We start from the raw sequence: 27,744 nt of genomic DNA, 5'->3' as shown, positions 1-27,744 counted from the left end.
AACCCATCTATAAAAGGTAAAATATCTAAATTTGGGAAAACAGTATAACATGTCTTAAGTCTTGAAAAGTATTTCATATTTCTTACTCCGACCCTCCAAAAGTGAAACCGAACTACAGAGAGAAGAAGAAGGAGAAAAAGATGGGTGGATCGGAGATAGCATAGAGTCAATTAGGTCAATGCAGATCCGCCAGTTCCTCAGTCAGGCTATCAGTCTCGGTTTGTCTCTTTCTCCCTTTTTGTTTCGTTTTTTAATGTCTCAACATTATTGTAGTTTTATGTTACTAAGAAATTTTCCTGTTTGTGGTATTACGAATTGATAAGAAAGAACGATATCTGTTTTGTGTATTAAAAAGGTAAAATATCTGTATTGGGTGTTACGAATTGATAGGAAAGAACTTCTGAGTTTTTCTTTATCGGTATTGGAATTTTAGCTAAGTCGATTTGTGGGATTAAAAGTCGTGTTTTTGTTGAGTGCTTAATGTGTCAATTTTGAATCAATGATTTCCCATGTGGGAAATCATTGATTCAAAATTGAGACATCGAAATAGAATAAGCTATGGTTTTTTTTTTTTGGCTTTAGTTATGAAGAGTTGGTTGAATTTATGGGTTTTTAGCTCGATTCTCGTGTTAAAGATAATATATTTCTTTGATTTTTAAATTGGAAACAGTTTTGTAAGACCCTGGGTCAATGAGGTCTTTTGACATGCCGGTTTATGAGGTTTTTCTGAGAATATGTTTTATCGCTGTTTTAGTTTTGAAATGAGATTGTTGCATAGGCTCAACTTTTTTGTTATTCGTCAATCAAATGTTTTCTCCAATATATTGTTTCTTTTTAGCAATTATGCCCACAAATTAAGAGAATTCTTTTGCCAAATGTTACTGGATTATGTTCAACCTGAAAAAAATTTGATGTATGCTGCAGTCTGGTTAAAATGTTTGTTTATGTGGGTGGTCTGCATTTGTTTCAGGTATGATTGTTACTTCTGCCCTAATAATTTGGAAGGGATTGATCTGCATCACTGGCAGTGAATCTCCTGTTGTTGTTGTTCTTACTGGTAGCATGGAACCTGGCTTTAAGAGGGTATGCCAATTTACCTTCTAAACGTATTTATGTTTTGCATAAAGTTATATGAGAGTTCTGGATTTTTTAGTGTGTTGCAACTTTAGGTGTGGAACTATTATTATATCTATAAACCTGCTTCTGTAAGCAAACGGTAAATGTGGCCATCCTTTTAAATTATCGAGAGAACATGATAGGACATTAATCTTCTGCAGGTTTTATTTTTTGGGCTTTCATATCTATATCACTTGATAGGCTATTTCTAATGTCAGATGAATTTATATTCTCATTTTACATTCCTATATCTGTATAATTTATGAAGTTGCTCATCTAACTACAATCATATGGTTTACAGGGGGATATACTGTTCTTACATATGAGTAAAGATCCTATTCGTGCTGGAGAGATTGTTGTTTTTAATGTTGACGTAGGAGCCTGTATACCTTTTATCTTTATTCTTTCTATTTCTTTATCTTCTTAACTGTAATTTCAGTTGTTATTCATGTTTTTTGAATAAATTTTTCTATTTATTTCAGGGTAAGGAAATTCCAATTGTCCATCGTGTAATTAAGGTAAATGTTTCCTGACCTTATACCGCATATGGTTTTTGATATTGACTCAGTTTGTATACTGTCTATGACTTCTGCACTTGCATGGGTGCATGATTATAATCCTATCTGTCTCTGGTTTAGTGGGTGAAGGCCTCTTTTCTTTTCTTTTATTCTTGAAAGGTCGAGGGCAAGCAATATTTCCTGAGAGATGATTTACAAGGCTCATAAATAAGAACTTTTCTATCAAGTTAACTCAATCCATAACATTATGGCTAACTTTATTGGATATGACTATCGAGAATAGGTCCTAAATATGATTTATTGCATAGGCCATGAGATTTTCCCCAGTGCCATGGTTTGCCACTGTTCTGGAATGTTGTTTTGTTGGTTTCATCACCTTTCTTGATGCACTTATTAAATCTTTGGGCCATAATCATAATTAATACTTTCTCATTAATCTTGTTGCTGGGATAGAGTGGTCGATACACTGATCTTTTCAACTTTCATGTCTCTGGTAGTTCTATAGGATCCCCATTCTTGATATGTTCAATTACTTCACATGGACTCAGATTTTGCTCCTTTGCTAAATAAAGTTTTGTCTCAAAAAACGTTTTTGCTTTTTCCTTGTTATAATTTAAAGTGAACTTATGAATGTGAACACATGTTAGTGAATCTTGTTATTTTAATTATAATGTAGGTTCACGAACGGCAAGATGGAGAAGTTGATGTCCTCACAAAAGGTGACACCATCTTGAAATAAATATTTCGTTCTTCTAATTTACAAGGTTATGTTATTCAGTAGATAATGTTCTTCCTTTATCAATTGACTTTCACAGGAGATAGCAATGATGGGGATGATAGGCTTTTGTATGCTCAAGGTCAACTTTGGCTTCAAAGGAACCATATTATGGGCAGAGCTGTGGGGTAAAATCTCTGATTTTCTGGTATTATCCTTCTTTTTTTCTGGACTACTTGGATATTACAGAGATATCACTGTGTGGCTGGGATGAAAAACAATAGCATGTACTGTGTTTAGCGTATGACATGCACACAGAGGGAGTTGTGAACAGTGTATATTTATGTCATATTTTAATTATGATTTAAGTTGTCTTTTTCTGTGCTTTAATTAGGAGAATAGTATCATGTAGCGTGGTGGTACAGTGCATTTTCATATTGGACTGCGGAGAAAGGCTTGATAAAAATTTGGTAAAGAAAATAAATTTTGGGTTATTTAGCTAAGTATGACTGGAAGCAACTCATTCAGTAACACCATTGCCTCCCTGACCTTATTATAATCACCTTGGTGCTTCATTGTGAATTATTTCTCATTGTCAGAAGAGTGAAAGGGCCTTAGAAGATTGTTCTAATGTCTTTGATAGTTTCTCATGTTTTTGCTAGCTTACTTAGTGGTTAGCAGTTAGGCAATTGTGCTGGTGTTTAAAGCCTTTGTATGACTTGAACTGCAACAATAGGATTAGTCAGCACACCCGTTTGCTTTACCATGTTGATTGTCACGGAGAGGTGTTGTGTGCCTTCAACAAGGGTATGGAGAGATATGTAAAACCTTGGTTCTCAAGTGCTTGGTTTATGCTCTCTCTAATATATCTAGTTCCCTTGACATCATGCATATTATCTTAATCCCTCGAATTAGTAGTTGTTTTAGTCAGTCGGAAGAGAGAGATTTCCAGAGATCTTGGGTTTCTAGGTTAGTTTCAAACCTAGCTTGATGTCTTGTGGCCTCTTAAGGACTGCTGGAACCCTCTTTCCTTCAATTAAAGTTTCATTGGTGGGAGAAATTGAAGGGAAATGCTGGTTACTGGTTATATTCTAAACAGAAAAGATATACATACATGTGTGTGAAATATTCTATAGCCATGTTTACTTCATGGGTTGGAATATTAAAGAAAAGAAATACCAGTCTGTGTCTCAAGATATACATAATAAGCCATCATATTGCTTACAGCTTACATTCTCCGTTTTTCAGGTTCTTGCCTTATGTTGGATGGGTGACTATTATCATGACCGAAAAGCCTATTATCAAGGTAAGATTTCCTGGAAATATACTGTTTCAGGCTTTCAGCTAATTGTCCACAGTATTGCCATCGGAAACAGTAGGTTAATATTTCAAGTTCATTGGCTAATGTAATGTGCATTATATGCCCTTCTGCCCTCTGGATCCTTGCTTCCAAGTTCTAAATGTTCATGAAAGACATAAAGTGCACTTTGTTTCTGTGAACCTTACTTTGATATTCGTTTTTCTGTTCTTGCTTGCAGTATATTCTCATCGGGGTATTGGGATTGTTTGTTTTAACTTCAAAGGACTGAAAGATGGATGGTTCAAGGATATTGTTCCATCGTGAGCAAATGCTGCAACCACCACCACTTTGAATTTGCCATTTTTTCTATCATTGTACACCAGAACCAAAGAATAGTATAAATTGATCAGATAAATTAAACCATAATAGAAGACTCTGTACATCTGTTTTAATGATATGCTTTTACCCATCGATTATAAATGGGATTTTTGTTCCACACCTACTACTTTAGTTTCGGGGACTCGTATGTTAAAAATGAATGTGAAGAAAGTGCATAAAGATCCATCTAGGTTGATTCAATCTGTGTTGTCCGAACTCATATTATAGTTTAGACCAAAAGGATTGAGCTTGTTTTTAATGGGTTGAGTTTAAATTGATTCAAACATTTAAGTTTGGTTTGGATAAAATTTAAAATAAAATTATTGTTAAATTGAGTTTGAGTTTTGAATTATCTAACGTGTCAATCTTGAATTCGGTATTTTGTATTCTTACTGATTTTTAGTCTAAACCCTTATTTGGGCTTGGCCTCTTAAACCAACCTTCCTCCAAGTGAATAATTTAGTTAAAAGAAATTGTGGCATTCGAAGGGAAATTGAAATTTTTAGCACTATTTTATTCTGTCTATATAAAATTGTCATCTATCCTAAAGCTTTCACAAATATACCATAATAGTACTCATCTTTCCAAAAATACCCCTCTTTAATCTTTCATGCACAAATTCTCTCTCTTATTCTCTGTAACTTTTTTTCTTTTTTCTCTTTTCTTCCTCTTCTTCCAAAGTGATAAAGGAATCACTCTCACTTCTTCTTCATCTTCAAAAACAAAAGTAGGAAATTACTTTAAAAAATTCTTCAGATTAAGAATTCTTCAAAGTAAGGATTTAAAAAAAAAAAGATCAATCCACAAAAAAACTCAATAACATCCATTTTATATCCTGGAAGAAATGCCATCAAAGAAGATCATTTAGTAGGATTTAACTGAAAAAAAAAAATTTGCGATTAACCGAAAAAAAAACAAATGTAGGCGTGAAATTCCGAAAATTATTCCTGTGCTGTGTATTTAATATATTTATATTAATATATATTAATATATTAATTTTATATTATTATAATATTATATAATATAATAATATAATAATATATATTATATTATATTATTATATATAATAATATATAAAATATATATTATTATAATATTAATAATATATTATACCCGGGGGTTGGCGATTCCGCCAACCCAGGCATATATATATATATATATATATATATATATATATATATATATATTATATATATTATAATATTATATAATTATAATTATATTATATATAAATTATATTATATTATATTTTTAATTAGAATATTATAATTATATATTATATTATATAATATATTATATTATATTTTTAATTAAAATATTATAATTATATTATATAGTTATATATTATAATATATAATTATAATTTATATAATTATATAATATTATAATATAATTATATAATTATAATTTATATTAATATAGAATATATTATAAAATATAATATTATAATTATATGATATATTATATTATATAATATAATATATTTTTTATATATAAAAGGGTTGGCGGAATCGCCAAAAGCCAACCCTTTATATTAATATATATAATATATTATTATATTAATATATTAATTTTTTTATATTATTATATTATAATATTATTATATATATTATTATAATATTATTATATTATAATATATATAAAGGGTTGGCGACCGCCAACCCTTTATATTAATATATATAATATATTATATATATTATTATATTAATATATTAATTTTATATATTATTATAATATAATTATTAATAATATAATATATAATAATATATTATTTTATTTTATTATAATATTAATATTATATTATATTAATATATAATATAATTATATATATAATTATATATTATATAATATTATAATAATATAATATATAATAATATATATAATATATTTGAATATTAATATAATATTATAATAATATATTATAATATTAATATATATACATATAAGGGTTGGCGCCAACCCTTTTATGTATATATCTCCAGGGGTTGGCGTTACGTCAACCCCTGGAAACCCAGCAACTTTCACCTTTTTTTTTTTTCCGTTAATACAAAATTTTTTTTTTCAGTTTTAATTCTTAAATGTTAATTTTTTTTAATTAAATTATACTAAATGATCTTCTTTTATGGGCATTTCTTTCATGTTATAAAATGAATGTGATTGAATTTTTTTGGGTTATTTTTTTTTTTAAATCCTTACTTTGGAGAATTTTTAATCTGAAAAATTCAGTATTTTCTTTCTTGCTTTTGTTTTTGAAGATGAGGAAGAAGAGAAAATGATTCCTTTATTAAGGCGGTTAATTTGCACTAATCAATGGTTCAAAAGAAAAGGATTATTGGGGAGAAAGATTTAGAAGTTTCAAAAGTGTAGCACTTTTGAATTGGTTAATTAATCTTTTCCCTTAGAACTTTAAATTTTCAATTACTCCCCCATCACTGTGGGGAGGTCATAAAAAAGTTTCAAAACAATATAGGTAACACTATGGGGGCGTTTGATTTGGGTAATATTTTATTATCAAAATAGAAATATTATGTTAAAGATAAATTACTTAAAAGATTACTGGGTATAAATGATTACTATGTTTGATAAAATTTGATAGGTATAAATAATTATTGTGTTTGATTAAAGGTAATAAAAGATTACTAGTAAATTATTTTACTTAAATGTCTTTAAATATAATTATTTTTAAATATTTTTTATATTATTTATCATATTAATTAAAAATAAATTTATTTTTATCTAAAAAAATTAATAAATAATAATATAATTATAATAAACTCAATATTACCTCAGTAATCTTTAAATAGCTAAGGTAAAGGTGATAATCAGATTACCACCTATATTACTTGTTACATCAACATTGGTAATAAAAGATTAATGTAATTTTTTATTACTGACAAACCAAACAAGAGAATAAAAAATAAATTACCAAGATAATCTTAAAATCCCCTAACCAAACGCCCTCTATAAGTTTTTCAAACCTCAGTGCACTTGAAATATAAACCCATCTATAAAAGGTAAAAAATCAAAATTTGGGAAAACAATATGACATGTCTTAAGTCTTGAAAAGTATTTCATATTTCTTTCTCCGACCCTCCAAAAGTGAAACCGAACTACAGAGAGAAGAAGAAGGAGAAAGAGATGGGGTGGATCGGAGATAGCGTAGAGTCAATTAGGTCAATGCAGATCCGCCAGTTCCTCAGTCAGGCTATCAGTCTCGGTTCGTCTCTTTCTCCCTTTCTTTTTTCGTTTTTTAATGTCTCAACATTATTGTGGTTTTATGTTACTAAGAAATTTTCCTGTTTGTGGTATTACGAATTGATAAGAAAGAACGATATCTGTTTTGTGTATTAAAAAGGTAAAATATCTGTATTGGGTGTTACGAATTGATAGGAAAGAACTTCTGAGTTTTTCTTTATCGGTATTGGAATTTTAGCTAAGTCGATTTGTGGGATTGAAAGTCGTGTTTTTGTTGAGTGCTTATTGTGTCAATTTTGAATCAATGATTTCCCATGTGGGAAATCATTGATTCAAAATTGAGACATCGAAATAGAATAAGCTATGGTTTTTTTTTTTTTGGCTTTAGTTATGAAGAGTTGGTTGAATTTATGGGTTTTTAGCTCGTTTCTTGTGTTAAAGATAATATATTTCATTGATTTTTAAATTGGAAACAGTTTTGTAAGACCCTGGGTCAATGAGGTCTTTTGACATGCCGGTTTATGAGTTTTTTCTGAGAATATTTTTTATCGCTGTTTTAGTTTTGAAATGAGATTGTTGCATAGGCTCAACTGTTTTGTTATTCGTCAATCAAATGTTTTCTCCAATATATTGTTTCTTTTTAGCAACTATGCCCACAAATTAAGAGAATTCTTTTGCCAAATGTTACCGGATTTTAAGTTAAGTACAATTATGGTACAGTTGTTTGACTGGTAATAGAAGGCTGTATCTGTTAAAAAAAATTTGATGTATGCTGCAGTCTGGTTAAAATGTTTGTTTATGTTGGTGGTCTGCATTTGTTTCAGGTATGATTGTTACTTCTGCCCTAATAATTTGGAAGGGATTGATCTGCATCACTGGCAGTGAATCTCCTGTTGTTGTTGTTCTTTCTGGTAGCATGGAACCTGGCTTTAAGAGGGTATGCCAATTTACCTTCTAAATGTATTTATGTTTTGTATAAAGTTATATGAGAGTTCTGGATTTTTTAGTGTGTTGCAACTTTAGGTGTGGAACTATTATTATATCTATAAACCTGCTTCTGTAAGCAAACGGTAAATGTGGCCATCCTTTTAAATTATCGAGAGAACATGATAGGACATTAATCTTCTGCAGGTTTTATTTTTTGGGCTTTTATATCTATATCACTTGATAGGCTATTTCTAATGTCATATGAATTTATATTCTCATTTTACATTCCTATATCTGTATAATTTATGAAGTTGCTCATCTAACTACAATCATATGGTTTACAGGGGGATATACTGTTCTTACATATGAGTAAAGATCCTATTCGTGCTGGAGAGATTGTTGTTTTTAATGTTGACGTAGGAGCCTGTATACCTTTTATCTTTATTCTCTCTATTTCTTTACCTTCTTAACTGTAATTTCAGTTGTTATTCATGTTTTTTGAATGAATTTTTCTATTTATTTCAGGGTCGGGAAATTCCAATTGTCCATCGTGTAATTAAGGTAAATGTTTCCTGACCTTATACCGCATATGGTTTTTGATATTGACTCAGTTTGTATACTGTCTATGACTTCTGCACTTGCATGGGTGCATGATTATAATCCTATCTGTCTCTAGTTTAGTGGGTGAAGGCCTCTTTTCTTTTCTTTTATTCTTGAAAGGTCGAGGGCATGCAATAATTCCTGAGAGATGATTTACAAGGCTCATAAATAAGAACTTTTCCATCAAGTTAACTCATTCCATAACATTATGCCTAACTTTAATGGATATGACTATAGAGAATAGGTCCTAAATATGATTTATTGCATAGGCCATGAGATTTTCCCCAGTGCCATGGTTTGCCACTGTTCTGGAATGTTGTTTTGTTGGTTTCATCACCTTTCTTGATGCACTTATTAAATCTTTGGGCCATAATCATAATTAATACTTTCTCATTAATCTCATTGCTGGGATAGAGTGGTTGATACACTGATCTTTTCAACTTTCATGTCTCTGGTAGTTCTATAGGATCCCCATTCTTGATATGTTCAATTACTTCACATGGACTCAGATTTCGCTCCTTTGCTAAATAAAGTTTCATCTCAAAAAACGTTTTTGCTTTTTCCTTGTTATAATTTAAGGTGAACTTATGAATGTGAACACATGTTAGTGAATCTTGTTATTTTAATTGTAATGTAGGTTCACGAACGGCAAGATGGAGAAGTTGATGTCCTCACAAAAGGTGACATCATCTTGAAATAAATATTTCGTTCTTCTAATTTACAAGGTTATGTTATTCAGTAGATAATGTTCTTCCTTTATCAATTTACTTTCACAGGAGATAACAATTATGGGGATGATAGGCTTTTGTATGCTCAAGGTCAACTTTGGCTTCAAAGGAACCATATTATGGGCAGAGCTGTGGGGTAAAATCTCTGATTTTCTGGTATTATCCTTCTTTTTTTCTGGACTACTTGGATATCACAGAGATATCACTGTGTGGCCAGGATGAAAAACAATAGCATGTACTGTGTTTAGTGTATGACATGCACACAGAGGGAGTTGTGAACAGTGTATATTTATGTCATATTTTAATTATGATTTAAGTTGTCTTTTTCTGTGCTTTAATTAGGAGAATAGTATCATGTAGCGTGGTGGTACAGTGCATTTTCATATTGGACTGCGGAGAAAGGCTTGATAAAAATTTGGTAAAGAAAATAAATTTTGGGTTATTTAGCTAAGTATGACTGGAAGCAACTCATTCAGTAACACCATTGCCTCCCTGACCTTATTATAATCACCTTGGTGCTTCATTGTGAATTATTTCTCATTGTCAGAATGAGTTGCTTCTGACAATGAAATGGCCTTAGAAGATTTTTCTAATGTCTTTGATAGTTTCTCATGTTTTTGCTAGCTTACTTAGTGGTTAGCAGTTAGTCAATTGTGTTGGTGTTTAAAGCCTTTGTATGACTTGAGCTGCAACAATAGGATTAGTCAGCACACCCGTTTGCTTTACCATGTTGATTGTCACGGAGAGGTGTTGGTGCCTTCAACAAGGGTATGGAGAGACATGTAAAACCTTGGTTCTCAAGTGCTTGGTTTATGCTCTCTCTAATATATCTAGTTCCCTTGACATCATGCATATTATCTTAATCCCTCGAATTAGTAGTTGTTTTAGTCAGTTGGAAGAGAGAGATTTCCAGAGATCTTGGGTTTCTAGGTTAGTTTCAAACCTAGCTTGATGTCTTGTGGCCTCTTAAGGACTGCTGGAACCCTCTTTCCTTCAATTAAAGTTTCATTGGTGGGAGAAATTGAAGGGAAATGCTGGTTACTGGTTATATATACATGCATGTGTGTCAAATATTCTATAGCCATGTTTACTTCATGGGTTGGAATATTAAAGAAAAGAAATACCAGTCTGTGTCTCAAGATATACATAATAAGCCATCATATTGCTTACAGCTTACATTCTCCGTTTTTCAGGTTCTTGCCTTATGTTGGATGGGTGACTATTATCATGACCGAAAAGCCTATTATCAAGGTAAGATTTCCTGGAAATATAATGTTTCAGGCTTTCAGCTAATTGTCCACAGTATGGCCATCGGAAACAGTAGGTTAATATTTCAAGTTCATTGGCTCATGTAATGTGCATTATATGCCCTTCTGCCCTCTTGATCCTTGCTTCCAAGTTCTAAATGTTCATGAAAGACATAAAGTGCACTTTGTTTCTGTGAACCTTACTTTGATATTCGTTTTTCTGTTCTTGCTTGCAGTATATTCTCATCGGGGTATTGGGATTGCTTGTTTTAACTTCAAAGGACTGAAAGATGGATGGTTCAAGGATATTGTTCCATCGTGAGCAAATGCTGCAACCACCACCACTTTGAATTTGCCATTTTTTCTATCCTTGTACACCAGACCCAAAGAATAGTATAAATTGATCAGATAAATTAAACCATAATAGAAGACTGTGTACATCTGTTTCAGTGACATGCTTTTACCCATCGATTATAAATGGGATTTTTGTTCCACACCTACTACTTCTTAGTTTTGGGGACTTGTATGTTTAAAATGAATGTGAAGAAAGTGCATAAAGATCCATCTAGGTTAGATTCAATCCGTTTAGACCAAAAGGATTGAGCTTGTTTTTAATGGGTTGAGTTTAAATTGATTCAAATATTTAAGTTTGGTTTGGATAAAATCTATAATAAAATTGTTTTTAAATTGAGTTTGAGTTTTGAATTATCTAATGTGTCAATCTTGAATTGGATATTTTGGATTCTTACTAATTTTCAGTCTAAACCATTATTTGGGCTTGGCCTCGGAAACTAACCTTCCTCCAAGTAAATAATTTAGTTGAAAGAAATTATGGCATTCGAATCATCGGTCCAGAAAAAGAAACATTCGGAGCACGGGCCTTGTTTAATTTGCAGAATTTTTATTAAAGGAATTTGATTTTTCTTTATAAATAATTAAAAAGTAAAAGAATTTTCGTAGTTAAAAATCGAATAAATCCAGTATTTTACTACAGTTAAATCTGTTTTAGACAATCGGCATGCGATTTCAATTGTAAAAAATAAAAATAAATTGAAAAAACAAAAAAAAGAATTCGCCAGGGAAGTTAACAACACACAGCTCGATGGACTTAAACCCTCCAAAACCCTTCTGTTAAGGAAGGTCGCTTATTTCGCATTGGTTCATCTCCTTTAGCAGAGGTACGATTTCGTGTATTCCCCTTTTTATTCCAGATATGGTCAGTGAATTTTGTACTATTTTTTTGGTCTAATTATTTGATCCTTTTATTTATTTATTTAATCCGTCTCGATATAACAAATATAGCTGTTGTTTCGTTTCCGGTGCAGGGTGATGTGGTTTAAGTTTATCAAAGTCTTATGTTATTGGGTTTTGAAATTTGTTTGATGGGTAATCAAAGTTTTTATCAAGACGGTGGTTCTGATTATCTGTTTTGCATGTATCTGTTTGACAAAATGCCTCAGTGGGGTATTTTGTTGTATGGGTTTGTTTCATTTTAAGGCGAACACCAATGCTGTCTTCTCACCTGCCAATAGTCCCGTTGTTGGATTGAATCGCGTTTGAAATTCGGAACTTTTTGATTAAGAAAACATCTACTTCTCAAGCTTAAGGTCAATGTATAGGCTTGTTATAACGTAGAGATTTATAAATGAAGATGTGGTTTCACAATTAAATTCAAGAACTTCTTTTTGAAGTATTTACTATAAATTTGACATGGTATTTTCTCATTTTCTTTATGTTCCTTTGTCTATGTAACATTAGTGTCTAGATTTTAAATTTTATTTTATTTTTCTTTTCCCACATTTATTAACTAATGAAATATTAAACATTTGAAACTAAATTTTATTCTGTTCTTGTTATGTTTTGAAGTCTAATTTGCAAAAACACCACTTTGGATTTCTGTGCATCTCATATTGGAGAATTAAAGGTCATACTGTGAAAAGTCTGGCATTGTTTTTCTTTATTTTAGTTTGTTATGAGTCATCTTCTCTTGATGGTTTCAAATGTGGAATTTTTCTCGGTCCTCTATATTTCCTTGTGCTCTTCTGTGCTTATTGGTTGGTGAGGGTAAAAAATAAAATGAAAACAAAAGAAGTGGTTCTGTGTTTTAACTTCTGAGCCAGTAAATGAACAAGAAATTGGGGTTCATTGTATTAGTTTAATTTCTTTCATATTGTTATATTCTTGGCTTACAAATATTATGAAAGACACAACTTGTAAGTTCTTTACAAATGCTTTTTCTGAACCATCAAATGATTTATTTTAAAAGGATATTGAAGTCGAATGTATGAAGTTTGGACTGCATTAGTCATAAAATTCATGTTAGGACAGCTCCCGGTTTGTTGCAGTTTACTTATTATGATAATCTTTGAAATTGAATAGGAATAAGTCAGTTGCAAGGGCCTCCGTTAGTTGTCTGTTATTCTTTGAATCAGAATGAGTCGGTCACAAGGGCCTTCATCCAATAAGCGGAAAAGGCCAGACTTGAATTCAACTGCTGATCCTCTAACAGAACATGAGCGCCTGCTCTATGATGTAATCAGAAGCAAACAAGATATGGGTATGTCGTCAGAAGATGTGAAAAGCGAGACCAACGTCCCTGCTAATTTGGTTAGTAAATCCCTCAAGTCACTTCAAGCCAAGAATTTGATCAAAGTGGTTGTGAATATTCAAAGCAAGGGATGGAAACACTATATGGCATCAGAATTTGAACCATCAAAGCAAATCTCTGGCGGAGCATGGTATGCTGGTGGGAGCTTAGACACAGAATTTATAGCACTAGTGAGAGAACAATGTGTGAAGCACGTGTTTCGGTTGAAGCTTGCTACCTTGGAGGGGGTTTCAGATTTAATCAGAAGGAGTGGGGTATTTGCAGTTGACTTGTCGAATCAGCAAATTGAAGAGATCATGAAGGCTTTGGTTCTTGATAATGAGATTACTGAATTGAAGAGTAATGGAAGCGGGGAGTTTGCTAGTATTCCGACTGGAAAAACTTGTTATAAATGTGGAAGTAAGGGAGCTGGTGGAGGTGAACCGAAGACAGGGGCCTTGGCTTCCATTCCCTGTGGAGTTTGTCCACAGATAGGTCTTTGTACACCTGATGGCATAATTTCGCCGACAACCTGTGTCTATTACACCAAGTGGCTGGACTTCTAAATTTGCTGTATTTAGCTACAACTTTTTCATATATTGTGTCACCTGGATTGAATGTCAAACAATTTTGCTCTTGTTGGTTTCTGGTACGAGGGTTGCCAATTGCTCCAAAGTTAGAAAAAAAAATTTTTAGAATGGAAAGAATTGTGATATTGCAGGAATTATTTTAGGAGTTTGTGACTTGTGTGTAGGGGTGGTGTAATTGAGATGAGCTGGGCCTAGCTGTGTACTGATTGATTCGAGCTTGGCTTGATTACTTTAATGCAGAGTTTGGGCTCGCCATGCTGGTGAGATCGTAGCCTGAGTTCAAGCCATGATTGACTGATTTGAGCTCATGTAAAAAATTATATTAAACCGAGTAATTTTTAAATTATTCTTTAAACCTCATCACATATAAATTTATCTATTCAAGGATAAATATAGGATGTAAAAGTTAGGGTTTATTTATATTTTATTTGAGTCAAATTGTGAGCTCATGAGTATACGAAGCCAACTATCTTCAAGTTTGAGCTCGCTTGAAAGACAACTTGAGGGACTTTGCAGGATTTAAACCCCAACTTCGGAGAAACAAGGTGGATAATTTTTGCAGATGATGATACATTTATGTAGATGGCTAAGCAAGAAGTGCTATATTTGGAAGTATTGATTTTTGAAGCAACAATTACTTGGTTTGGAGGAATATTTTTTTTTTTAAGCAATATTATACGTATATTTATTTTAGATATATAAATATGTATATATTTATACATATTATCATATAATTAGGTATTATTTTATCTTTAATTCAAAACTATTTAATTATATGACGACACATATAAATATGTAAATATTTGTGTATTCAAAATGAGTATTCATAATTTTATTATTTTTTTTTTGGGTAGAATAAAATTTTGTGTTTTATGGATGAATTATTATTAATTTACATGGATGCGAATGTTGATGTCTAAGACAATTAACAATTTTTAGCCAAGAATATGGGGTAATTGTTTATGGAAACTCAAATAATTCCTCAGGCTAAATGTCTTCGGGTCTATTGCCAAAATAGCCGTTCTCTTAGTTGTAGTTATATATAATTTGAAATATTGAGATGATTAGTAAATGTGAGTTATCTTATTTTAATTTAAAAATAAAATAACACTCATATTATGATACAATATTTTTTTACATAATTCTGCATTCACTTATTTAATAAGTTGTCCAAAAAGCTATTAAATTTAAGTAAACTTATAAGGAAAACACAGAATTGATAATGAATTCCTTGCAAGACAAATGGGTAAAATTTGAAGTTCTCATCTGTCAAACCAAAATTTTTTTTAATTGGTTTATTAGGACTGTATGTAAAAAGTAATTTATCATTTCATTGAAAGTGATACTATCATAAGATATTTTTAATTTGGTAATCACTAATTGGTAATTATATTTCTAATTAATCAATTATGAATTTTGGTATGTTTTTAAACATGATCTTATGAGATATATACGTACATATATATATATATATATATATATATATATATATATATATATATATATATATATCTAAAAGCGTGAAAAACATAGCCATTCTAGCTTGATTCTCACAAATTTGACGTTCGATGCAGCATCGTTTGCTAGCTATGTTGGCGAGTCATGTTTCTGTATTATCATAGAGATTGAAGTTTCTTATGCCAGCCATTTAGTAATTAGCTTTTACCTTTAAATCTAAACAGTAGTAGTAACTTAATAAATCCTTTTCACTTTGCAGGATTTGTTGGGAAGAATATATATTTTGAGCTTTGTACTATCAATTTTCACGAATGTGAATGCTGCTTATGGGAAAGCATTTAACGTTGTGGATTATGGAGCGATTGGTGATGGAAAGTCAAATGATACCTGGGTAATAAATAAAATATCTTTTCCACTTTTATTTTTCTCTTAAGTTGACATTTTCATCCCTTTAATAAGACCTGATCTTTGCAAAACTCTGAACTTTTTTCTACGGTTTTGGTTTATAGGCATTTGAGAAAGCTTGGACTGCAATCTGCAACGCATGGAAAGACACACCAACCATGGTTATTCCAAAGGGAAAGACATTTCTGGTGTATCCTATAACCTTCGCTGGTCCTTGCAAGTCCAGTAACATCAACATCAAAGTAAGCAAGAAACATCAGAAATTTATTACTCATCACAAGAAGGAAAAAAACACTCAAATCAATAGTGTAAAACTGTAGCTATCAGGAGTAGTTAAGGCTCCAGAGGATTTTCGTGCATGGGAAGCAACCAAGATGGGAGAATGGCTGGTTTTTGATGGCGTTTCAGGGCTCAATATCACTGGCAATGGCCTCATTGAAGGAAATGGAAAGAGCTGGTGGGATAATTCATGCAAACTTAATCCCAAAAAGGTATATACATCAAACTCATGCAAGCTTATTTTGTTAATATTCTTTGAGTTTTCATCTGCAATAACTTTTCAATGTTATACTTTGCAGGGCTGCACAAAACTGGCACCTACTGTAAGTCTCTGAGTGATTGTTGAATCAGAATCTTTTTGGAACCATGGATTAATATGAAACTGATGAAAGTTGTTAATTGGATGCATTTTCCAATTGCAGGCATTAGGGTTTAGAAGTTGCAACGATGTGCGAATGAGTAGAATTAATGTTATGCGGAGTCCTCAAACCCATATACTTGTACTTGGTTGTAAAAATGTTGGCTTCAGTTTCCTGGTGATACAATCTCCAGGAAGTAGCCCCAATACTGATGGAATTCACGTTTCAGATTCCCTCAATGTAACCGTCAGGTCCTCCATTATTGGCACTGGTACACCTTCATTTCTTGAATTACACTTTCCATCCTCAAGAATACATTTTTTTTCTTTCTCTAAACGCTAAACACAGGTGATGACTGCATCTCGATCGGAGATTTGGTTTCAAATATTAAAGTCAAATATGTGAACTGTGGACCTGGTCATGGTATAAGGTAAGTGCCACAAGTTTAAAACATCAAACTTTGATATTCCCAAACTTAAAGAGTGGGAGTCTTTCACTTCGTCAAACCAGGGTGAAAAATAGTCAATTGGCCTATCCTTCAACAAGTAAGCTTAATTTTAATTAATGATATATAACTTTCCATTTACATATACAACTTTGGTTGCTCCATTGGTGACAGCATTGGAAGCTTAGGTGGTGGTGGAAATGAAGTACGAGTAGAATACATCACTGTGAGAAATGTTGCATTCGACGGGACTAGCAATGGAGCCCGGATCAAGACTTGGCAAGTATGATTTATTCACTATAATATTCATACTAGCTAAAGTTATTTCACCATTAAAATTTATTCATGACATTTTATATGGATAAAACTACGTATATAAATAATTAGATTGATTGAATTATTAGGTGGGAGAAGGTAAGGTTCAACATGTTGAATTTTCGAATCTAACGTTCGTGAATGTGGAGAATCCAATAATCATTGACCAGTATTACTGCCAAGTCAAAGGTGGCTGTAGAGGCACGGTAAGAGAAATAAACCCATTCATCCTTGCCATTACTCTGAAACTGACGCTATTCTTCCTGTATATGTTATAGAAAACTGGAGTTCATATAGACGACGTGCGATTTACCCATGCGACGGGGACAACAGCCACCGATGTGGCCATCAATCTTAATTGCAGCAGCAATGTTCCTTGTACCAACATCTACTTAGAGGACATTCAACTGCAATCAACAACTAAAGGAAAACCTGTCTTTGCTAGCTGCAGCAATGCTTATGGATCCCATAAAGGAATTGTTGAACCTAAATCATGTGTTTGATTACTTCATTCACAGCAATTTTTTGTATACATTCTTCATAACATGCTTGTATCCTATTATGGAAAGTTTTCAATAAACAACTAATTTAATTTTTTTTTTTGTGAGTAAGCAACTTTTTAGAATGACTCCCTTAATAGTCACTTTTCCGTGAATGAGAACTGCCCTTATCAGTTTAAAACTGTTCAGGGATGCCTTTTTTCGAATCTGTGAAGAGATTACAGTAAATGAAACAATAATAAGATTGACAGTGCTTGCGGTGTTAAGAGTATGAACAACTTCCTTTTTTATATTAACTGTTTTATCTTATTTTTTTGCCTCCTATCTATCATAAACCGCACAATAATTGGAAGCGGGGAGTTTGCTAGTATTCCGACTGGAAAAACTTGTTATAAATGTGTAAGTAAGGGAGGTGGTGGAGGTGAACCAAAGACAGGGGCCTTGGCTTCCATTCCTTGTGGAGTTTGTCCACAGATAAGTCTTTGTACACCTGATGGCATAATCTCGCCGACAACCTGTGTCTATTACACCAAGTGGCTGGACTTCTAAATTTGCTGTATTTAGCTACAACTTTTTCATATATTGTGTCACCTGGATTGAATGTCAAACAATTTTGCTCTTGTTGGTTTGTGGTACGAGGGTTGCCAATTGCTCCAAAGTTAGAAAAAAACAATTTTAGAATGGAAAGAATTGTGATATTGCAGGAATTATTTTAGGAGTTTTGACTTGTGTGTAGGGGTGGTGTAATTTAGTTAAGCGGGCCTAGCTGTGTACTGATTGATTCGAGCTTGGCTTGATTACTTTAATGCAGAGTTTGGGCTCGCCATGCTGGTGAGATCGTAGCCTGAGTTCAAGCCATGATTTACTGATTTGAGCGCATGTAAAAAATTATATTAAAACCGATTAATTTTTAAATTATTCTTTAAACCTCATCACATACAAGGATAAATATAGGATGTAAAAGTTAGGGTTTATTTATATTTTATTTGAGTCGAATTGTGAGCTCATGAGTATACGAAACCAACTATCCTCAAGTTTGAGTTATATAAATATGTATATATTTATACATATTATCATATAATTAGATATTATTTTATCTTTAATTCAAAACTATTTAATTATATGATGACACATATAAATATGTAAATATTTGTGTATTCAAAATGAGTATTCATAATTTTATTGTTTTATTTTTTCGGGTAGAATAAAATTTTGTGCTTTATGGATGAATTATTATTAATTTACATGGATGCGAATGTTGATGTCTAAGACAATTAACAATTTTTAGCCAAAAATATGGAGTAATTGTTTATGGAAACTCAAATAATTCCTCAGGCTAGATGTCTTCCGGTCTATTGCCAAAATAGCCGTTCTCTTAGTTGTAGTTATATATAATTTGAAATATTGAGATGATTAGTAAATGTGAGTTATCTTATTTTAATTTAAAAATAAAATAACGCTCATATTATGATATAATATTTTTTACCTAATTCTGTATTCACTTATTTAATAGGTTGTCCAAAAAGCTATTAAATTTAAGTAAACTTACAAGGAAAACACAGAATTGATGATGAATTCCTTGCAAGATAAATGGGTAAAATTTGAAGTTCTCATCTGTCAAACCAAAATTTTTTTTAATTGGTTTATTAGGACTGTATGTAAACAGTAATTTATCATTTCATTGAAAGTGATACTATCATAAGATATTTTTAATTTGGTAATCACTAATTGGTAATTATATTTCTAATTAATCAATTATGAATTTTGGTATGTTTTTAAACATGATCTTATGAGATATATACGTACATATATATACATATATACATATATATACACATATAGACATATATATACATATATACACATATATACACATATAGACATATATACACATATATATACATATATACACATATATACACATATAGACATATATACACATATATATACATATATACACATTTATACACATATATACACATATAGACATATATATACACATATATATACACATATATACACATATACACATATACACACACACTAGAGATGGCAATGGGGAGGGGCGGGGAGGGGATATCAATCCCCGTCCCCGTCCCCGTAGGGGATATCAATCCTCGTCCCCGCTCCGTCCCCGTTACGAGGATAAAAAATAATCCCCGTCCCCTCCCCGCGAAAGAAAATCCCCTCCCCATCCCCTCCCCGTCCCCGCGGAGAAAAATCCCCTCCCCATCCTCGCCCCGTCCCTGTGGGGAAAAATCCCCTCTCCATCCCCGCCTGTCCCCGCGGGAAAAATCCCCTCCCAATACCCGTAAATATAAATTTTAATGCCTTTATGTATTTCAATAAATAAAATAAATCATATTCTCTCAAAATATCATTTGCTACAAGAGCTACAAAATATTCATTATTATTTTAGTTTAAATACAAAGTTTTCATAAAATCTAACAATATGTAATAATCAATCTCTTCATTAGTAGCTCTTCATGTATGTGATTTAGGGTAATTTTATAATAACATTAAATTTAATACTTTTCATTCACTTCAATTGATTTTATCAAGTTTATAATTTATTTTTTTTTGTGTAAAATCTGGTGGATTGACTAACTAAGTTTTGAAGTTTAAATAAAATTAATTTGGTGCATTTGCATTTTATGATAATGAGATTCTCGGGTCTTTTTAATATATTAGATTAATAGTTCAGAAATTAGTAAAAGCTGATAATTGATAATTCAAAAATTAGTAAAATTAAAATTATAGTTTTAATAAATCATAATGTAAAAATTTCTAGAACTTAATAGTTTAGAAATTATTATATTAATATATTAGATTTAAAGGGTGGGAAGGGGTGGGGTGGGGAGGGGATGGGCCGGGCCGGGGCGGGGCGGGGAGGGGAGGGACGGGGCGGGGCGGGGCGGGGAAATATGTATCCCCGTCCCCGACTACGGGGATTTTTTTCATCCTCATCCCCGCCCCTTTCCCCGTTTTTATCGGAGAATCCCCTCCCCGTTAGGGTCGGAGAGGGTCGGAGCCCCTAAAATTGGGTCCAAATTGCCATCTCTAACACACACACACACACACACACACACACACACACACACACACATATATATATATATATATATATATATCTAAAAGTGTGAAAAACATAGCCATTCTAGCTTGATTCTCACAAATTTGACGTTCGATGCAGCATCGTTTGATAGCTATGTTGGCGAGTCATGTTTCTGTATTATCATAGAGATTGAAGTTTCTTATGCCGGCCATTTAGTAATTAGCTTTTACCTTTAAATCTAAACAGTAGTAGTAACTTAATAAATCCTTTCCACTTTGCAGGATTTGTTGGGAAGAATATATATTTTGATCTTTGTACTATCAATTTTCACGAATGTGAACGCTGCTGATGGGAAAGCATTTAACGTTGTGGATTATGGAGCGATTGGTGATGGAAAGTCAAATAATACCTGGGTAATAAATAAACCATCTTTTCCACTTTTATTTTCTCTTAAGTTGACATTTTCATTCCTTTAATAAGACCTGATCTTTACAAAACTCTGAATTTTTTTATGTATAAATTAAGTATAAAATTATATATATTATTTGGGTTCACAAGAATGTATAAATTAAGTATACATTAAGTATATAAATTAAGTATTAAAGGGATTTTTAAACAGCCCTTTAATACTTAATTTATGTATAAATTAAGTATAAAATTATATATATTATTTGTTTATATAATTTTATTGATTTTTAAACGAATGCAAATGTAAAATATGGAAATATATAGAAGATAAGATATATGATTATAATACCCAATTATAAATTCGTTTTTTTTTAATATATACCATTCTTGTGAGGCAAAAATTGTAAATTGAAATAAACCCTTTATTCTTTATAAGCTAAAAATGTTCAAACATAAATTGGTAAAAAAAATTTCCTCCTAGGGAATTGCAGAAATTCTGGAATATATAATCCACTGATTTTCTCTTAATTTTATAAAAGAAGGATAATGATAAAATCAATGGTCAAAATAATTAAAATTTCGTAAAAATCAATCATAATAACTATGTAATTTATACAGATACTTTCCAATATGGTTTCTATTTTGAAGTAAATTTTCTTGCAAGGTTGTCGAAATATTCTGCGAAAATCTCTAATTTATTCATTCCATTTACAATTAATCAATTAATTATATCCATTTCCAACATGATTTTCTGTATGTTTTCAATCAAGTAGTAAAAAACCAATTATTTTGGTGTAAATTAATTATACATTTATTGGTAATTTAAGGTATAAATTCATATGAACACAACAGTTTAACACTTAGCTTGCCCATCCTTTATTACTTTAGCAGCAAACTTCATCACTTGATTCTTCATCTTTTCTAATGATATAGAAATATGTTGGTAAGCTTTCTCAATAGGCTTCGAACTTGCATATATACATATACATGTATAAATGTATATAACACTTTTTCATTTACTTCAAAACCGAATGTTTCTGTTTTCAAGAAACAAATTAAACGTTTTTATCAGCAATTTTTTATTTTCGTAATGAAACTTGTGAGTTTCGATTGTTTTGTTTACATCAGCATATATTTAGATTATACTACAAAACTTCTGTAGAATCATTTCCAAGTCTGACAGTTGTCCATTATAGAAAATCCTCACTACATTCATGGTTTTATCCATGGCATACCGCGGATCGAGCCTTCAACTCTCTCTTAAACCACGTGCTTTTGATTTCTATGTGAATGTGATGAATATGGGGGCTGTTGGTGATGGAAAAACAGATGATTCACAGGTAAATTCTTTTGTCTCCATCTTATATATTTCCTTTCCTAATGATTTATTCAAGTTTTAAAAATATAAACACTGAATTTATTTATGGTGTAAAGGCTTTTTTGAAAGCATGGGCAGCTGTTTGTGGAGCACAGAAATCTGAACCACTTCTGGTTATACCAGGTGGGAAAACATTCCTTTTGTACCCGATTACGTTTCGAGGTCCATGCTCATCCTCATCCGTTAATATTCAGGTTTTGTGAAAAAAGTTTTCAAAGTTTGTTACTATTTCAGCTTAAGATTATTATGAAAAATCAATTTTACAAATAATTTGTGTCGCTATCATGGTATCGCAGATTTGGGGAAATATTGTGGCACCAGAATATTCAGCTTGGAAGAGAAAAGATGTGCAAACCTGGCTTCTTTTTGATAGCATAAACTGGCTTAAAATTAATGGAAACGGGCAAATTGATGGACGCGGTGAAAGCTGGTGGAAGAATGCTTATAGTCCTTATAATAGACCCTCCGTAAGAACAATTATTAATCTGACGTATATTTTCAATTAAAAAAGAACAATAATGTTAACCTTTTATGATAAAATGCAGTCAGTACTAAATCATTTTGGCGATTTTGCTAGGCTTTGACATTTAACAATTGCAATAACCTGCGTGTGAATGGATTGCATCACGTCAACAGCCAACGGAACCATATTACTGTAACTGGTAGCAAGAGTGTAGTCCTTTCTCAATTAACTATCACTGCTCCTGATAGCAGCCCCAACACGGATGGCATCGATCTCGGTCAGTCAAGCAATGTTATTGTAAAAGACTGCACCATTGGAACTGGTATTCTCTGATTCTGTATGTTAATAATATGCCATTACAACTTTTTTCACTTAATTTCTCTTCATTATACTGCAGGTGATGACTGTATTGCAGTTGGTACTGAATCTTTCAACTTCATCTTTAATCGTATCACATGTGGGCCAGGTCATGGCATAAGGTTTTTGATGTCAATAAGCTAAACCCAAATTTCTATAATATTCACCTGCTCATATAATTAGTTTGATTTTATTTTTTCTAGTATTGGAAGTTTGGGAGCACGTGGAACTTTTGCTAGAGTTAAAAACATTCAAGTCTACGACTCTATCTTCAAAGGGACTACTAATGGTGTAAGGATAAAAACATGGCAGGTAAAGAAGAAAAATCAATAATAAGCCCTAAACGAATTGATTGATTTATGTGTGCTAGTAACTTTTCCAGGGAGGATCTGGGTTTGCCAAAAACATTACCTTTGACAAAATTCACCTTGAGTCAGTTCAGAACCCTATTATCATAGACCAATATTATTGTCCATATGGAAACTGCCAAAATCAGGTATATCATCAGTCCAAAACGATGCTAAGTTTGATTATTACTTTAGCTCTTAACCATGCATTCATTTGTTTCATTGATAGACGTCAGCTGTTAGACTAAGCGATATCACGTACCATCGTTTCCGCGGGACTTCAGTTTATCCTGATGCAGTTATATTGAGTTGCAGCCATACTACTGGTTGTTACAATGTTAGAGTTAGAGACGTTAAAATACAGAATTCTAAGCGTGGAGTTGTTAGCAAAGCTTCATGCATCAACGCTTACGGAGACTCTCTTAATTCTTACCCGGCTGTAGATTGTCTGAAACGTTAATAAATGTAAAGCTACATTGTTCAAATCAATTTACGTCGTGATAGATCTGTAATCCTTTAACTTTTTCCAATGTTTTTGAATAAAAATGCATAAAGATCGTAAGATCCTTAAAAAGCTCAGTTAAGTGCAGACCAGGAGACGATCCTGTGAAATTTTATGGATGACGGTGAAAGTGATAGTCTTTTTGTATGGTAAACCTTTCCAGATTTGGCTGCACGCCAGCCAATTACAGATTACAGTGACCTTATAAAGGCCTAGTTTGGCACAAAATTTATTCAGTTGCTTAAAATAAGAATCCACGCATCTTGTTTATCCGCCTCTTCTACTCCTTTGTTTGACAATATACGAATTTATGGATTGTGAATTGTGGATTCTCCTCTCCTGGGCTATCTGCAGCCATGAGGGATAAGACAGGTTCCAACCAATTGTTATATTAAGCAATAATTTATCGGATTCACTATCCGAGTTTAGGAAATGGGACTAATATAGAATAGATTATTGAAATTGAAACCTATCAAAGATTTAGCAAACCTTAAAGTCAGCAAAATTATAACATGTGAGGTGTATCAAGTCATTTTGTAAACTTTCGATGGCATATTAAAACAAATTAGAACTTTCCAAAATTAGAATTTTCCAATGCACGCAACTTCAAGTATTTTTATAAAAAGAAAAACAGATATTTTCACTCCTTAAATAACAAACATTTTAATTTTAAGTGATCACAAACTTAAAAAAATTAATCAATTAATTTTATCCATTTCCAACACGATTTTCTGTATGTTTTCAATCAAGTAGTAAAAAATCCAATTATTATGGTGTAAATTAATTTTACATTTATTGGTAATTTGAGCTATAAATTCACATGAACACTACAATTAACACTTAGCTTGCCCTTCCTTTAATACTTTAGCAGCAAACTTCATCACTTTATTCTTCATCTTTTCTACTGATATAGAAATATGTTGGTAAGCTTTCTCAATAGGCTTCAAACTTGCATATATACATATGCATGTATAAATATATATAACACTTTTTCATTTACTTCAAAACTGAATGTTTCTGTTTTGAAAAAACAAATTAAACGTTTTTATCTGCAATTTTTTTTTCGTAATGAAACTTGTGAGTTTTCGATTGTTCTGTTTACATCAGCATATATTTAAATTATACTACAAAAATTCTGTAGAATCATTTCCAAGTCTGACAGTTCTCCATTACAGAAAATCTTCACTGTATTCATGGTTTTATCCATGGCATACTGCGGATCGAGCCTTCAACTCTCTCTTAAAGCACGTGCTTTTGATTACTCCGTGAATGTGATGAATATGGGGGCTGTTGGTGATGGCAAAACAGATGATTCACAAGTAAATTCTTTTGTCTCCATCTTATTTATTTCCTTTCCTAATGATTTATTCAAGTTTTAAAAATATAAACACTGAATTTATTTATGGTGTAAAGGCTTTCTTCAAAGCATGGGCAGCTGTTTGTGGAGCACAGAAATCTGAACCACTTCTGGTTATACCAGGTGGGAAAACATTCCTTTTGTACCCAGTTACGTTTCGAGGTCCATGCTCGTCCTCATCAGTTAATATTCAGGTAAATTGAACATTTGTGAAAAAAATTTTCAAAGTTTGTTACTATTTCAGCTTAAGATTATTATGAAAAATTAATTTTATAAATAATTTGTGTTGTTATCATGGTATCGCAGATTTGGGGAAATATTGTGGCACCGGAATATTCAGCTTGGAAAGGAAAAGATGTGCAAACCTGGCTTCTTTTTGATAGCATAAACTGGCTTAAAATTGATGGAAACGGGCAAATTGATGGACGCGGTGAAAGCTGGTGGAAGAATGCTTATAGTCCTTATAATAGACCCTCCGTAAGAACAATTATTAATCTGACGTATATATTCAATTAAAGAAGAACAATAATGTTAACCTTTTATGATTAAATGCAGTCAGTACTAAATCATTTTGGCGATTTTGCTAGGCTTTGACATTTAACAATTGCAATAACCTGCGTGTGAATGGATTGCATCACGTCAACAGCCAACGGAACCATATTACTGTAACTGGTAGCAAGAGTGTAGTCCTTTCTCAATTAACTATCACTGCTCCTGATAGCAGCCCCAACACCGATGGCATCGATCTCGACCAGTCAAGCAATGTTATTGTAAAAGACTGCACCATTGGAACTGGTATTCTCTGATTCTTTATGTTAATAATATGCCATTACAACTTTTTTTACTTAATTTCTCTTCATTATACTACAGGTGATGATTGTATTGCCGTTGGTACTGAATCTTTCAACTTCACCTTTAATCGTATCACATGTGGGCCAGGCCATGGCATAAGGTTTTTGATGTCAATAAGCTACACCCAAATTTCTATAATATTCATCTGCACATATAATTAGTTTGATTTTATTTTTTCTAGCATTGGAAGTTTGGGAGCACGTGGAACTTCTGCTAGAGTTAAAAACATATTAGTCTACGGCTCTATCTTCAAAGGGACTACTAATGGTGTAAGGATAAAAAAATGGCAGGTAAAGAAGAAAATTCAATAATAAACCCTGTACGAATTGATTGATTTATGTGTGCAAATAACTTTTCCAGGGAGGATCTGGGTTTGCCAAGAACATTACCTTTGACAATATTCGCCTTGAGTCAGTTCGGAACCCTATTATCATAGACCAATATTATTGTCCACATAGAAACTGCCAAAATCAGGTATAACATCAGTCCAAAACGATGCTAAGTTTGATTATTACTTTAGCTTTTAACCATGCATTCATTTGTTTCATTGATAGCCGTCGGCTGTTAGACTAAGCGATATCACGTACCATCATTTCCGGGGGACTTCAGTTTATCCTGATGCAGTTATATTGAGTTGCAGCCATACTGCCGGTTGTTACAATGTTAGAGTTAGCGACGTTAAAATACAGAATTCAAAGTCTGGAGTTGTTAGCGAAGCCTCATGCATCAACGCTTACGGAGACTCTCTTAATTCTTACCCGGCTGTAGATTGTCTTAAACGTTAATAAATGTAAAACTAAATTGTTCAAATCAATTTATGTCGTGATAGTTCTGTAGTCCTTTAACTTTTCCAATGTTTTTGAATAAAAAAAAAAACATAAAGATCATTAGATCCTTAAAAAGCTCAGTCAGGCGCAGACCAGGAGACGATCCTGTGAAAGCGTATGGATAACAGCGAAAGTGATAATCTTTTTGTATGGTCCACTTTTCCAGATTTGGCTGCACGCCAGCCATATTTATTAAGTTGCCGAAAATAAGAATCCACGCAGCCTCTTTTACCTCCTTTGTTTGACAATATACGAATTTATGGACTGTGAATTGTGGATTTTCCTCCCCCGGGGCTATCTGCAGCCATGAGGGATAAGGCAGGTTCCATCTAAGTGTCTTATTAAGCAACAATTTATTGGATTCACTATCAGAGTTTGGATGATGGGACTAATATAGAATAGATTATTGAAATTGAAACCTATCAAAGATTCACCAAACTGTAAAGCCAAGATTATAACATGTGAGGTGTATTAAGATGTCTAATTTGAGCCAATAGACCATGCAAGAAACAAACCATTGAGGTCAAGGTAGTCGA

General features: G+C 32.2%; 6 protein-coding genes across 8 annotated transcripts; all 6 read left to right on the top strand.

Annotated features, from left to right (window-relative positions):
* Positions 1-57: 57 nt before the first annotated feature.
* LOC123211934 (signal peptidase complex catalytic subunit SEC11C-like) lies at positions 58-4,145 on the top strand. Its single transcript, XM_044630918.1, has 8 exons — positions 58-218; positions 971-1,083; positions 1,418-1,489; positions 1,599-1,634; positions 2,311-2,353; positions 2,450-2,537; positions 3,598-3,655; positions 3,888-4,145. Exons 1-8 carry the CDS (start codon positions 179-181, stop codon positions 3,936-3,938), a joined length of 501 nt encoding a protein of 166 aa, XP_044486853.1. The 5' UTR covers positions 58-178; the 3' UTR covers positions 3,939-4,145.
* A 2,926-nt stretch (positions 4,146-7,071) lies between these two features.
* Positions 7,072-11,220, top strand: LOC123211933 (signal peptidase complex catalytic subunit SEC11A-like). The gene is made up of 8 exons (XM_044630917.1): positions 7,072-7,244; positions 8,047-8,159; positions 8,494-8,565; positions 8,675-8,710; positions 9,387-9,429; positions 9,526-9,613; positions 10,671-10,728; positions 10,961-11,220. The coding sequence occupies exons 1-8, from the start codon at positions 7,166-7,168 to the stop codon at positions 11,009-11,011; spliced, it is 540 nt and encodes a 179-aa protein (XP_044486852.1). The 5' UTR covers positions 7,072-7,165; the 3' UTR covers positions 11,012-11,220.
* A 524-nt stretch (positions 11,221-11,744) lies between these two features.
* On the top strand, positions 11,745-13,963 carry LOC123211932 (DNA-directed RNA polymerase III subunit RPC6). The gene is made up of 2 exons (XM_044630916.1): positions 11,745-11,902; positions 13,104-13,963. Exon 2 carries the CDS (start codon positions 13,158-13,160, stop codon positions 13,875-13,877), a length of 720 nt encoding a protein of 239 aa, XP_044486851.1. The 5' UTR covers positions 11,745-11,902; positions 13,104-13,157; the 3' UTR covers positions 13,878-13,963.
* Positions 13,964-15,442: 1,479 nt separating this feature from the next.
* On the top strand, positions 15,443-17,665 carry LOC123210946 (polygalacturonase-like). Its single transcript, XM_044629444.1, has 10 exons — positions 15,443-15,511; positions 15,619-15,750; positions 15,869-16,006; positions 16,085-16,255; positions 16,343-16,366; positions 16,466-16,673; positions 16,751-16,832; positions 17,022-17,130; positions 17,252-17,368; positions 17,441-17,665. Exons 1-10 carry the CDS (start codon positions 15,470-15,472, stop codon positions 17,663-17,665), a joined length of 1,248 nt encoding a protein of 415 aa, XP_044485379.1. The 5' UTR covers positions 15,443-15,469.
* Positions 17,666-22,336: 4,671 nt separating this feature from the next.
* Positions 22,337-24,249, top strand: LOC123211931 (probable polygalacturonase At3g15720). 2 transcript variants are annotated; one of them, XM_044630915.1, is made up of 8 exons: positions 22,337-22,465; positions 22,560-22,697; positions 22,800-22,970; positions 23,081-23,288; positions 23,364-23,445; positions 23,527-23,614; positions 23,706-23,819; positions 23,900-24,249. In XM_044630915.1, exons 1-8 carry the CDS (start codon positions 22,340-22,342, stop codon positions 24,128-24,130), a joined length of 1,158 nt encoding a protein of 385 aa, XP_044486850.1. In that variant the 5' UTR covers positions 22,337-22,339; the 3' UTR covers positions 24,131-24,249. The 2 variants fall into 2 exon arrangements, with proteins under 2 accessions (XP_044486850.1, XP_044486849.1); XM_044630914.1 differs by having other exon boundaries at positions 23,527-23,635.
* Positions 24,250-24,946: 697 nt separating this feature from the next.
* Positions 24,947-27,220, top strand: LOC123211930 (probable polygalacturonase At3g15720). 2 transcript variants are annotated; one of them, XM_044630913.1, is made up of 9 exons: positions 24,947-25,095; positions 25,348-25,491; positions 25,586-25,723; positions 25,836-26,006; positions 26,117-26,324; positions 26,400-26,481; positions 26,563-26,650; positions 26,742-26,855; positions 26,936-27,220. In XM_044630913.1, the coding sequence occupies exons 1-9, from the start codon at positions 25,090-25,092 to the stop codon at positions 27,164-27,166; spliced, it is 1,182 nt and encodes a 393-aa protein (XP_044486848.1). In that variant the 5' UTR covers positions 24,947-25,089; the 3' UTR covers positions 27,167-27,220. The 2 variants fall into 2 exon arrangements, with proteins under 2 accessions (XP_044486848.1, XP_044486846.1); XM_044630911.1 differs by having other exon boundaries at positions 26,563-26,671.
* The last annotated feature ends 524 nt before the right edge of the window (positions 27,221-27,744 follow it).

This window comes from Mangifera indica, chromosome 3 (assembly GCF_011075055.1).
Source record: "Mangifera indica cultivar Alphonso chromosome 3, CATAS_Mindica_2.1, whole genome shotgun sequence".
In the NCBI taxonomy this organism is placed as follows: domain Eukaryota; kingdom Viridiplantae; phylum Streptophyta; class Magnoliopsida; order Sapindales; family Anacardiaceae; genus Mangifera; species Mangifera indica.
This window is presented reverse-complemented; position numbering and strand designations above follow the sequence as displayed.

Coding starts and splice junctions, on each gene's coding strand:
- LOC123211934 (XM_044630918.1), top strand. CDS start 179: ATGCAGATCCGCCAGTTCCTCAGTCAGGCTATCAGTCTCG. Junction 1,084..1,417: donor TGGAACCTGGCTTTAAGAGG/GTATGCCAATTT, acceptor TATGGTTTACAG/GGGGATATACTGTTCTTACA. Junction 1,635..2,310: donor TTGTCCATCGTGTAATTAAG/GTAAATGTTTCC, acceptor ATTATAATGTAG/GTTCACGAACGGCAAGATGG.
- LOC123211933 (XM_044630917.1), top strand. CDS start 7,166: ATGGGGTGGATCGGAGATAGCGTAGAGTCAATTAGGTCAATGCAGATC. Junction 7,245..8,046: donor CAGTCAGGCTATCAGTCTCG/GTTCGTCTCTTT, acceptor CATTTGTTTCAG/GTATGATTGTTACTTCTGCC. Junction 8,566..8,674: donor TTGTTGTTTTTAATGTTGAC/GTAGGAGCCTGT, acceptor TATTTATTTCAG/GGTCGGGAAATTCCAATTGT.
- LOC123211932 (XM_044630916.1), top strand. CDS start 13,158: ATGAGTCGGTCACAAGGGCCTTCATCCAATAAGCGGAAAAGGCCAGAC.
- LOC123210946 (XM_044629444.1), top strand. CDS start 15,470: ATGCAGCATCGTTTGCTAGCTATGTTGGCGAGTCATGTTTCT. Junction 16,256..16,342: donor GCAAACTTAATCCCAAAAAG/GTATATACATCA, acceptor TATACTTTGCAG/GGCTGCACAAAACTGGCACC. Junction 17,369..17,440: donor AAGGTGGCTGTAGAGGCACG/GTAAGAGAAATA, acceptor TATATGTTATAG/AAAACTGGAGTTCATATAGA.
- LOC123211931 (XM_044630914.1), top strand. CDS start 22,340: ATGGTTTTATCCATGGCATACCGCGGATCGAGCCTTCAACTCTCTCTT. Junction 23,289..23,363: donor AGACTGCACCATTGGAACTG/GTATTCTCTGAT, acceptor ATTATACTGCAG/GTGATGACTGTATTGCAGTT. Junction 23,636..23,705: donor TAAGGATAAAAACATGGCAG/GTAAAGAAGAAA, acceptor TAACTTTTCCAG/GGAGGATCTGGGTTTGCCAA.
- LOC123211930 (XM_044630911.1), top strand. Junction 26,325..26,399: donor AGACTGCACCATTGGAACTG/GTATTCTCTGAT, acceptor ATTATACTACAG/GTGATGATTGTATTGCCGTT. Junction 26,856..26,935: donor ATAGAAACTGCCAAAATCAG/GTATAACATCAG, acceptor TTTCATTGATAG/CCGTCGGCTGTTAGACTAAG.